This window comes from Parasteatoda tepidariorum, chromosome 11 (genome assembly GCF_982258835.1).
Source record: "Parasteatoda tepidariorum strain Cologne lab strain chromosome 11, Ptep-v5.0, whole genome shotgun sequence".
Taxonomy (NCBI): domain Eukaryota; kingdom Metazoa; phylum Arthropoda; class Arachnida; order Araneae; family Theridiidae; genus Parasteatoda; species Parasteatoda tepidariorum.
In genome coordinates this window covers 70369293-70381441 of record NC_141765.1, presented here as the reverse complement: position 1 = coordinate 70381441, position 12149 = coordinate 70369293, and the positions used below count along the sequence as shown (strand labels likewise).

Genomic DNA, 12149 nt, shown 5'->3' with positions numbered 1-12149 from the left:
ACAAAATAAATGTAGCAGACTGTGTTTATAAATGTAGTCATTCATCAAAAAATAAATAAATATTCAATCTATATATTCTTACATTAAAATATTCATTTTTAATTTTATATCAAAATAGATAAGTTAAGCTTAAAAAAAAATTAGAAAATATATGTACTCATTGGAATTTTTTTTCACAAAATTTCTTTATAGAAAATCAGATAATGTCAAAGATACTGTAAACATATTATGAGAAAAAAATACCAGTTAATAACCCTACTGCATCAAATAGACTTTGAAAGGGAAGAATGACACTATATTAGGAAAAAAAAACATCTGAATTCATCAGCCCTTTTTTTTTTCTTTTTCTGCTTTTGGCACATTAGGGTAATTTCTTTTTAATATAACCTCAAGCTTCAGAAATATACATTTTCCACCAATAAAATATGATGTAGATTTTAATTCACTCTTTTTCATTCAAAAGGTAGAATTTTAATTAACATTTGTATTATTTTTTGAAAAAAATTCATGTTTATTAATTACTTTCTACAGCTATGCAAGTCTATATTAAGACAGCATTAAATGTTTACTTTAATCTGTACTTTCAATCTCAAATATCAAAAGATTTTTAAAAATGTAATTTCAAATGTGTTGGAATTTAACACACACCAAGAAAGAAAGTAATTTCGTTAACTAAAACTAATTAATGCAGCAATTTGTTTAAATTAAATTTTAATACTAAGAAAAGAAAATAATAAAAGTATCAAAAATTTAAAAAGCTGTTATCTAACTTTTAAAATTAATATATATAGATAAAAAAAATTTGTTGATTTAAATCAATGATTTTTAAAAAAAAATCATTTGATTTTAATCATGATTTAAATCGAGATTTAAATCAAGCTGATTTAAATCAACGAACCCTGTTAGAAAGTGAGCGTGCAATCCTCTGAGCCACCATGGCTTAGCTTGTCCCACATGAAATTTTTAAACATTCGTACAAGTGTCTAGACTAATCGTCAGAAGGGGGGGGGGAAACATGAGAAATCTCGATGGAATTAAATACGCCCAAGAGCAATTTTAGAATAAATCATCAAAAAAATTTCGATACTGAAAGTCAACAAATGGTTGTACATACTGTTAAAGCCAAGTAAAAATATATATCAAAATATCAAGGTTAGTTAAGTTCTAATTTTTAACAGTGATGAACACAACTAAGACAAAAGATAGTTAAAATTGTTCTTGTATCTGTTACTCTTCTTTAATAGACATTAATGGTTAAATGTTAAAATATTATGAGAGCCTCTTGATAAATAGAATATTTAATAAAAATTATTAAAAAAAAATTTCATTCCAAGATAACATGAGATAAAAACAAGAGGAGGAAAGGTAACACAGTTCTTCTTGAATATTTGTTAATTGAAAATATGTATTTAAAAATAAAAGATTTTAATAACTTTTATTTTCCCATTTTGTCTTCGATATAAGAAAATAAATATGCTACATATATTTCAAAACTAACTTTGTACAATTGAAATCTGTTATACCTAAATTAAGTATACCATAATACCAGTAAATTGGGCAGGGAAATTAAAAAAAAAATAGATTTAAATGTTAAAAACATTCTTAATTTAAAATAAATTTCTTTCATTTTGTAATTAAATCTTCCACAATATTTGAAAATTTTAACACCAGCTTTGTCAACTTATGTTTACTAATAAAAAAGATTAGAAAATATCACAAATATTCATTAGGAAGTAGATTCCTTCCATGCAAGAAATTTCCACCTATTATAAAACAATTAGAATATCTCACAAGAATATTAAATATTTAAAAAACAAGAAAATTGATACAAATATTAACCAAGGTAAAAATAAAAGAGATAAATTAGGTTTAAAAGTGATGTTTGTGACAGATAAAATAAGCTTAGCATCTTACTAAAAATTATACCTAAGGGTTCCACAGTTTTACTTAGGGTTCCACAATTTTACTAGGTTGTAAAAAAACTAGGAATAATTGATGATTAGTGATTTTAGTTTCACAAAACCTTGCAAAGATAATTAATAAGCAGTACCATCAATTTTGTTGGCAGCACATAAACAAGGGATTTCTGGACGATATTCTCTTAATTCAGTATGCCACCTTGTGAGGCTTTTGTAAGTTGGTTTTCTAGTACTATCAAACACCTGTGAAGAAAAATCATTGCATAATGAAGAGAATATAAAGTTATAGTGAATACAGGATAAATTTATATATAGATATAAATCATCAAAATTATCGGTACACATTTCTAACAATCTTTTTCGTATTTTATTTTACCTTATGACACACAATTATAAACACAATAAACACTCTATTACATTGAATTCCTTAATGTTCATACTGTGCTAAGTATATATAAATTAGAATTATTTCCCTTTGACAAAGAAGCACATTTGTGTTAGACTTGATTTAAGCTTCCTTTTTTGTAGTTTCTGCTGTGTGTCTAGGATTTAATAGTTTTTAACGATATCAACAATTTCCATTTTAAAAAAAAAAGATAATTCCTACATAAGAAATAAATAATTTGTATCTGATCACCCTTACAAGCAAACCCCAGGCCCGGATTTATTTAGATGAAAATAGATTTGATACTAATAAAATCTGGTAACCAAGAATAATTACGGTCACATATATTTCAGGACTCTTCATTCATTTTGAGCACCCAATTAGTTGACGTCTCTGGTATAAGATCCTCTTAGCCAGTTGGATAGTGGAAAGCATAAATTGAAAAAATTTTCAACAATTTATTTTAAATGTTGTTTGATTCCTTTTAAAATTTTCACCGTAAAATCTAAATTATAGAATATTATAAATGATCACAGATTATTTATAAAATTAAAGTAAACAAGCATTAAGATAATATTGCTATACTTATACTATAATAGTGCTATAGTGTTATTCTTTATTTTTGAATACAAATTTTACAATAGTATAATTATTTGTAACTACTATGTAAGTAAGTTACTTTTTCAAAAAACCAATGATAAGCTCAAGTACTAAGACATAAACAATATTACAAGACTGAAATAATTACTAAGTAGGTTAAAAAAAATTATGGTTTAAGAATGTACATCTCTTTAACTAATATTCATTACCTGCACATGTCAGATTTAGTTTATATTCAGTCCCTCCCTCCCAAAAAAAAAATGAAATAAATTGCATACTAATTTTACAATTGGGCTCTATTCTGGTTAAGTGCTAAATAATATACAGCATAACAAAATAGAAAACTCTATTCAACAGATATCACATTTGATATTTTCAGATAGTATTTTTGATTAAAAACATTAATTTTATTTATTCAATCATATACCATATTCAAATATTTAAAATGGAAAAAAAGATAAGAACATATTCTATGACACTTAACTGTTTACTTATGAACAATATTTGGAGATCAAAATAGTTATCAAACATTTACAATGGATGATGTTTTTGCATGATCTTGCATCATTTTTGCATGAATTAAATAATTTTTAAGAATTCTCCTGGAAGCTGTTGGTCTCAGTCCCTCCTCCCAATTGTTAACTCATTTTCCCTGCTCTGCGTAATCTTGGAGTACATTTAATCCACAAATGCAATCCAAGTCAATCATTATACTTCATTGACAACTGCTCTAGTAAGGTATAGTATGGAAGCCTTTAGATTCAAAAAATAGGGTGGTACATGCTTGGGATTATAAATAAATTTAGGAAACGTGTTTTATAGCTTTCTTTTGTTATTTTCGAAAAAAAAGGTATCTATAAAAAAAAAAAGCCAATCTTCTAAATTCTTTACATAGAAGGATATCGGTCAAGATTCCAGGCAATTGGATATTTTTTGTTGGATAAAAAATTCTTCAATAAATCTTTATTTTTTACACTTACTGCATGACATATAATTTTTTTTTTTTAAAAATCTGTAAGAAGGAAATTTAAACGATTTTAAGCAGTCTGTTAATTTTATTATAATTGCTTAACATTTTTAGAACATCTTTAGAAAATCATTTGACAAAATATTAGTTGATTTGCAAATTAATTTCAGAAAATTATTACTATTTCAACACATACAGAGTATTGATACATGATCAGAAAATAAAAAAAGAGGCAGAATTTTTATACCATTATACAAGCGTGGGCATCATGGTAATAAGATGGGTGTAAGTTGTTGAACTTTTCTTGTCCAGCAGTATCCCATATATCTACAAGAGAAATAATGTATTCAAATACTGAAAATTGTGAAACATAATTTTTATATTAAATAATTCTAAAAATATTTTTTTTTACATTAGAAAAAAGGAGATCAGTTGGTCTATAATTAATTTACAACAAATTCTTAGACATCCAATAGTAGATGAAAATGTAAGTAGTAGAGTAAAAGTTAGACTCAGAATACGACCAATAGAAAGGCTCAAATAACCAAAAAAAATTTTAAATTATTATATAAGTTTGTTTTTTTTTGATGAAATTTTCTTGTAAGTTTCTTTTTGCAAAAAGCCAATTGGAATTTTCAAAAATCTTCTGTAAAATACTAATACAAGTAATAACAATAAATGAGCCCACCTGCTTTAATCTCACTCAAATATAAGAATATAGTTTAGAAAGAGCGCCAGCTGCCTCCTTGCCCTAAAAACTAAACCAAAACTGCAAGAATTGAAACACACAGTTATGTCATGCTCAGGAGAACATGAAATTTTCTCCTTGTCAATAAGAGAAGGTGGGAATAGGAAAAATAATGCTAAAAAAAAAAAAGAAAATTTTTAGGATTCTGTTACATGCTCAGAGATGTAGTAGAGGGGGGGAGTATGCAGAAAAATGGGTCTCCCAGTAAGTTTTGTTAAAAGTCCAATCTTTCTGTCAATTTCGCAGTTTTTTATTAATTGCATATTTTTAATACAATACTTTTGTATCAAAAATGTATTTATGTACAGCATTTGGTCTTTTAAAGTTGGATGGAAAGTAAAAATTCTGCAGGCAGCACCATTTATTGCTGCACTGATCCAGGTATATTTTACATACAAAATCAAAGCTACCAATCACATCTAATCACCCTTCTCCATCCTAGAGAACAGCATAAATTTGAAGACTTTTAACAATTTTTAAAACAAATGCAGTTAAAAACGAAAGTTTTTGTAACATGTCTAAAGGTTACTTTTTAAAAAAATGCCATTTAGTTAAACCACTTAGTTAACTCAATAACAACAGAGAGCTTAGAAGAATTAGCAAAAAGGTGGGTAAATAACATATTAATTTCTACATTTTTATTGCTTTAAGTGAAGTGTTCTTATAATTTGTTAACAGCACAACTTACATTTATTTTTAAAATTTTATTAATTTAATTTGCAATGGCATGAATAATAACATGTTGTAAGATGAATAAATATGCTGTAAGACACAATTTCATACACTGTGCCCATCACATATTAAACTCACATTCATTCTGGGAATATTTGGGTTTGTAAAGTCAGGGATGAGACTAGCCAAAAAGCAAAAAGCTGAATTTCCAAGTTAGTAAATTTTACGCAAGCACAACCCTTTAATAATAAATTCCAGACAGTTTAAGGTAATAAATAATGTGTTGACATACAATTGTGTACTAATCTATTATTATATAAATGATTACATTGCTACTTAACATTTAGTGAAAATAAAAATTACCAATTGAAAAAAAAAAGCTGGAAATTATATTTTTCCTCAGTTCACATAAAGAGACAATTATTACTTGAAAAACTACCTGGTTTAACAAATTAAAACTACTGAGAATATACATTAATATTTATTTCTTTTAATAAATACTGTTATGTGATTTATAGCAAATATATCATTAATATTACTTTTTAAATTATATTGAAAAAAAAAAACTTTAAGAATGGACCGAATCATTATGTTCATATTATAGTCTAATCTAACTAGAGCCCTTTGAAACATATCAATAACAGTGAAGTAGAAATCTATAGTAACTCCTTAACACACAAAAATTGCTATTTTAGTTTGAAAAATTACATGACAATCAGCAACTGTTTAGATTATTGTTTTTTATTTTATAAGAATTTTGCCTTTTATTGCATAAATAACAGCAATTATAAATAAAATTTTGATGATAAGTCAATCAACTCTTTAAAAAAAAAAACAATTTAATTAAATCTCTTTTTAAGTGACTGCTTTTGTTTGTTATATCTTTTATGTTTGCTATATTTAGTCGTTAGTACATCTTCAAACATCTTGTGACAAATCCTATTTTTTCTTCTTTGCAAGCACAGAATGTAAGTTTTGAATATATTCCCTTCCAGTTTCTTTGATGTTGTAACACTTACATATACTAATAATCGTCGTTAGAAAAACAGCCACCTTTATAGTAACTAATTAAAAAAAAAAAATTCTTCTTACAAGAATCGCGATAGTTGATCTTAAAATTGCGTGAATATGAATAACAATTATGGATTTTGAAATCACATGAATATGAAACTAGATATACGATTTTGAAAATGAGGAAATACAAACTGGGATAGATAGAATTTTTAAAAAGCGTAAATACAAATCACGATTCATAATTTTTAGATTGCGTAAATACGAATCATGATGCGTAATTTTTAGATTGCATAAATAAGAATTATGATGCATAATTTTTAGAATGCGTGAATGCGACTCCCAATGCCTTATTTTAAAATCACGTATAAATACGAAAATCAATGTTTGATATTATAAACTGCACGAGCAAATTAAGATATTAATTTTAAACTTGCGTGAATACGAAACACTATGTAAGTTTTTATTAAGGCGTGAATACAAATCACAATATCGGATTTTAAAATCTCTTAAATAAGAATCGCAATGTACAATATTCAAATCGCGTGAATAAGAATCGCAACACGCAAATATGAAAAGCTATGTTTGATATTAAAATCGTGTGAATAAGAATCGAGATATTAGCAGATTCCAGGCTTGGGACCTCTAAAAAGGCTTGTAAGAAGCAGCATCGTTTGAACTACAAAAATCAGATCTAGCTGGAGGGCGAGCAAAAAATTCGGAAAATCTTATCTGCTGCGAGTAAAAGGGGAGAAAATAGCTATAATAAGTAAAAATGAGAAAGGATTGGTAGCTATGTAGTTTGAATTTTCTGAAAAAGCGGAATACTTATAAAGAAAAGTGAAACTTTTAGAAAAATCTGTATTTTTGATTTAAAAAAAACTGAAATTCAAGAGAAAAAAGTGAAAAACGCGGAAAAATCTCACCCCTGAAAGTGAATTATTTTATTTAAGCATCGTACAATTTAAGTATTGAATATTATTTAAAAAACTAATTTATTTAAACTTAAATTCTAATTTAAACTTAAATTAAATAAATAATTGAAGTGATATAAGCCACAAAATAAATACTCACCTACTAAAATATTTTCATCATCTATTTTTGTTTTATACTGAAACATAGTCAGAGCATAGGTTGATAGAGAATGTGGTTTACTACAAACATTAAGAAAAATATCATAGATATTTATATTGTTTCAAAATTTCAAGCTTAATATTATCTAAAGATATAAGTTTTATTTTCAATTGTGGTGTTAATATATAAATCACCAATTTCGATTTGGTATAGTTTGATATTACAACCGAATAAACGAATCAAGACATTAGATTTTAAACTCTCCTGAATATGAATCGCTACATAGGGATTTAAAAACAAGTCAATGCAAATCACGATATAGGATTTTTAAATATCCTAAATAAGAATCGCAATGTATGATGTTTAAATAGCTTGAATAAGAATCACTATGTGCCTCTCTTAAATCCAGTAAATATGAAAATCAATGTTTGATATTAAAATAGAGTGAATAAGAATCAAGATATTAGCAGATTCTGGACTTTGGATTTCTAAAAGGCTTGTTTGTATTGTTTTTGTTCAGCCATAATAAGTAAAAATTGAGCCATAATAAGATTAATTGAATGTGCAAATAAATATTTTCACCGCAAATTCAATGCCAATTTTTTTATTATTTCGTTTGCTTTCGCACCAGCAAACAGGAAGCAGCAACCTCAACGAAAATAGGAGCTATCTGGCGGACGGGTAAAAACGGAGAAAATAGCTAAAATAAGTAAAAATGCGGAAAGGTTAGCAGCTATGACGTAGTTTGAATTTTCTGTTAATCCTTGAAAATACGAAATAAATAAAATTCTTTTATTTCAACAACTGAACTTTCAGAAAAAATGGAATATTTATTTAAAAAAAAAGAAACTTTTAGAAAATCGGAGTTTTTGATAAAATTTCTGACTTGATAAAATTTTGAAAATTTCTGACTTTGAGGTAAAATTATGTCTTTGCTGCCAATTCCCTGACTACACTTTGAATCTCGTTTTACCCCCGAAGTTTCAACTTTTCCAATATTCCTGTTGCCTATGAGTGTTGCAATAACTACATAGTTTTGCGAGAAGGAGAACAGTACCATCTGCTAAAGAAATCACTATCCATCATAAGTGAGTATTACAGCTTATATACATATAACTATAAAAGAAATTACTTAGTAGAGTTTAAAATTGTAGTTCAAAAGAGAGATAATGAGTTTCAGCGAGAAATAATATGAAATAAAAATTATTTCCTCAATAGCTCAGACACTTACTTACATAAAAAAGTCAGCTCTTTGAACTTTAATTCTTAATTAATGTCGCAAAACATTAATTATTTTCATGAATTAAACTCATTAAAATACAACGGTTCTAATAATGGATATGTAATTAAATAAAAGGACATCAAAAAATTTGAGCTATAAAATTGAAATATATAATGGTACAAATGTCTTAAATTTTGCCTGATAAAGCAGTTTATATATTATTAGCAGGAAAAAAATGTAAATGAAGGTAGATCCGAAATTAAACTACAAAGAAAAGCAATGTATTATTAAAATTTTAAGAAAGCAATGTTGAAACAATTAAAAAAAGGATACTATCCATCTAATAAAAATCTTTCAACTAACCTGGAAATGCAGAAAACATTAGTATATATATATAATACAAAAATTATGTTAAAAATAAAAAGAAACATGCTCGAATTATGAAACTATTAATTAAATATATTACAGTAAAATAAAAACAGGAACCAATATAGCATTTCAGCAAACTACAAATTAAAGGATAGTTGAACCTTGATCCAATGTTCCATTAATGCAAAGACGGCACATATTAGAAAACAAATGATACACCTGAGAAAACAAAGTATCTTTTATTTCTTCCTATGTATCATCTTGTTTCAATTGTTACATCACAACCTGCTGTCGGCCTCGACTCCAAGCGCCTGCAGCGGCTTTGGCACTGCCGCCTTGTAGCTTCGGTTTCGGATCCAAACTGGCCTCCTTTATCAGTCGCCACGAATTGTAGTACTATCTTTGGAGTTCCCCCGCACGACAAGCAACCATTATCCTTTGGATGCCCCCAACGGGATAGGGTCAGCTACGCTTGTTTCATCACAAATCCTATTCTTATAAGGTAAATAGAACCTTATAAGAATATATACCTAATCGAACCTTATAGATAGAATATAAGCCAAATAAGAATGCATTCTTTAATGTGTTATGCATTAAGTAAACTTAAACAATTCTTAAATTTATAATATTTTATTTAAAAAATTGCCAGAAATTAATTTTTATTTACATAATATTCTACTAATTAATTTTATGAATAAATATAAATTGATCAATCATTTATTCACAAAAAAATTACGATTTAATGTTAATAAGAATGCGCACACGATGTTTGTTAAAGTAGAAATATTTTCTTAGAATACTACATTTGGAATTTAAACTTAGGGAAACTTAGTTTGTCTCGAATTGAATTTCTTTCCCTCCCCCCGGAAGGGTTTATTCGATTAAAAAAACGATAATGAAATAAACAAATCTGTGAAGGGTCCGATTAAAAGATAACTTATTTTGTGAAGGGTCGTTTTTATAAAAAGATATTTAGTGAAGGGTCTGTTAACAGACCCAAATTTCTTCTATAAACAGACCCCTGGTGATATTGATAAAATCAAAATTACAAAACAAAGCATATTATCTGAATTTAAATGAATTTACAGAAAATAAACAGCAACCAGTTATCAATTTCAAAAAAGTATTGTTTGTGCTGAGAAGAAAAGAGTGTGTTAAAACCAAAATTTAAAATTAGAATTCTTTATACTCTCTGAAAATTTACTAATTTTCAAGTCCATTATTTCTTTACTTTTTGTATGTTTTTAAGTCATTTGATATTTTATTGTTGAATCCAATAGGCTGTTTTCTAGTATATAACATCTATAATGAATGGTCCCATTAGAAATGATCTATCGAGATTCTATTCGATTTAAAATTTATAAACCTACAAGCATGTGATAGGTTTTTTTTCTTCAATAAAAATACTTTTAGAGACTTAAAAGAAACGAAGTTGCTTTTTTAACATTATTTGAGTACAATAAAAAACATTTTTCTAAAACCATAAGTTAAAATATATTTGAATAAGAAAGTAAATATTTACATCCCGAAGAAAACTAAAAAAGTAATACCATTGCCATTAACTAATTCCTACTGAGCCTAGTATTCTAACATTGACTATACACCTGTTTAGCTTTCAATAAGTTATATTACCATTTAAAGAAATTCAAAATCGTTAAATTCTGGTAAAGACGTGTAAAATGAACAGATGTATACATGTCATATGCAATCCATAAGGAAATCCCAGATTACTGTGTTTTCGAAATGATATACAACACATTGGATTCTAATTTTTGTAGAGAAACCTATCAAAATATATCATTGAATTTCTTTTGGCTAAATCAAAGTGGTGTAAAGTTAAGTTCAAATAAATATGACATTAATGTTTGAAGATTTCTTGTGGTTTTCCTCCTACTCATATAACTTTTATAAAAATCTAATTATTTTAAAGATGTTACAATAATGTATTTTTATAAAACTAATATTAAAAAAAGTTTAAACTTCGCAAGCGAAGAATGCTAGCCTATTTCTCTACAATATGTTTAAATAGAAAGAAAGATATAATTTGAAATATTTCAATTGATATTGATTTCGTGTGGAAAATCATTTATTATACATGAGATAAAAGAGTAATCAAAACTAGCTAGCAAATAAATTGACAGAAAGAATCAATATAACTATCTTTTCTTAAGATTTTTGCTTACTTTGATTTTCCGACAGCACTATCTCCTAAACAAATTATTTTAATTCGCAGACTTCCATCCTCTTGAACAGAATTGTAATCAACATCGCTCGGAGAATTTGGTGTTCGTTCAGAAACATGTTCATCAGTCATGATAATTAAAACTGAAAGAAAACTAATTAACTGAGAAAAAGTACAAGAACAATAGAAAACACTGAATAGAGATTGATAAAAGTTTGAGTATCTCAAATGTAAACAAACTTACAGTTGACATACAAAAATAATTATAAGCCGAACATAGAACACCGGCCAGGGATGACTGTCATTCGTTTGTAAATAAAACTTCCCCTGGACTTGCGTTTTCTCTGCAACGCATATGGTTACGATTATGATTAATTTTCGGCAGAGATTGAATTATTTGATGAAAGTTTCACTGAAGCCTTGAGAGTGGAGTATTTGCGTTGACATCTATTATTTAATAATAAAATCACGCTTGAAACTAACATTTTTGCAATTTGATTGATATTGCTTGTAATTATGTATTCAAAACAAGTTTGTTTGAATACTTGGAAGTTAAAAGAGAGAGTGAACATCGGTTTCATCATTATGCATCTTCTAGGCAGTATCGTAAATGCGCAGTTTTTATACTTTTAAATCCTGACGCTGCCTCCTGCAACTCGATCGCTCTAAAAAATTTCACGAAGGACAGCGGCGTGTAAAGAGGGAGGCAAATCTATAATAAGGACATTAAAGCTTTCAATTTATTACTGAAATTCAATGAACTATTTTATTTTATTTAATTTTACAACCGTCGTTGAACAGCAGATCCAATTTTGAGTTTACGACAACCAATGCTCAACTCCGTAGCCTTGAAATTTTAAACACAAACCAGAAGACTAAGGAACTCCTGGATCAAGTGTTATGAGAATTTTGCCTTCGTGGAAGACTTTTTGATGGAACTAGCCCGTATTCACGTTACATTGTGAGGAAAACCACGAAAACCTCCTCCTTCTTAGCCTGG

At 27.4% G+C, this 12149-nt stretch overlaps 1 protein-coding gene across 2 annotated transcripts in view; it reads right to left on the bottom strand.

Annotated features, from left to right (window-relative positions):
- Positions 1 to 11508, bottom strand: part of LOC107443982 (rab-like protein 2A) — a 29482-nt gene extending 17974 nt beyond the window's left edge. For both annotated transcript variants that reach the window (XR_001584064.4, XM_016058022.5), the window contains exons 1-6: positions 11394 to 11508; positions 11151 to 11292; positions 8932 to 8961; positions 7377 to 7456; positions 4119 to 4198; positions 2051 to 2162 (exon numbers count right to left, since the gene is read on the bottom strand). Coding sequence is in view for 1 of the 2 variants with exons in the window: in XM_016058022.5 (XP_015913508.1) it covers positions 2051 to 2162; positions 4119 to 4198; positions 7377 to 7456; positions 8932 to 8961; positions 11151 to 11281 (433 nt within the window). In the remaining variant the exon portion in view is untranslated. The remainder of the gene's footprint in view (positions 1 to 2050; positions 2163 to 4118; positions 4199 to 7376; positions 7457 to 8931; positions 8962 to 11150; positions 11293 to 11393) is intronic.
- Between the last annotated feature and the right edge of the window lie 641 nt (positions 11509 to 12149).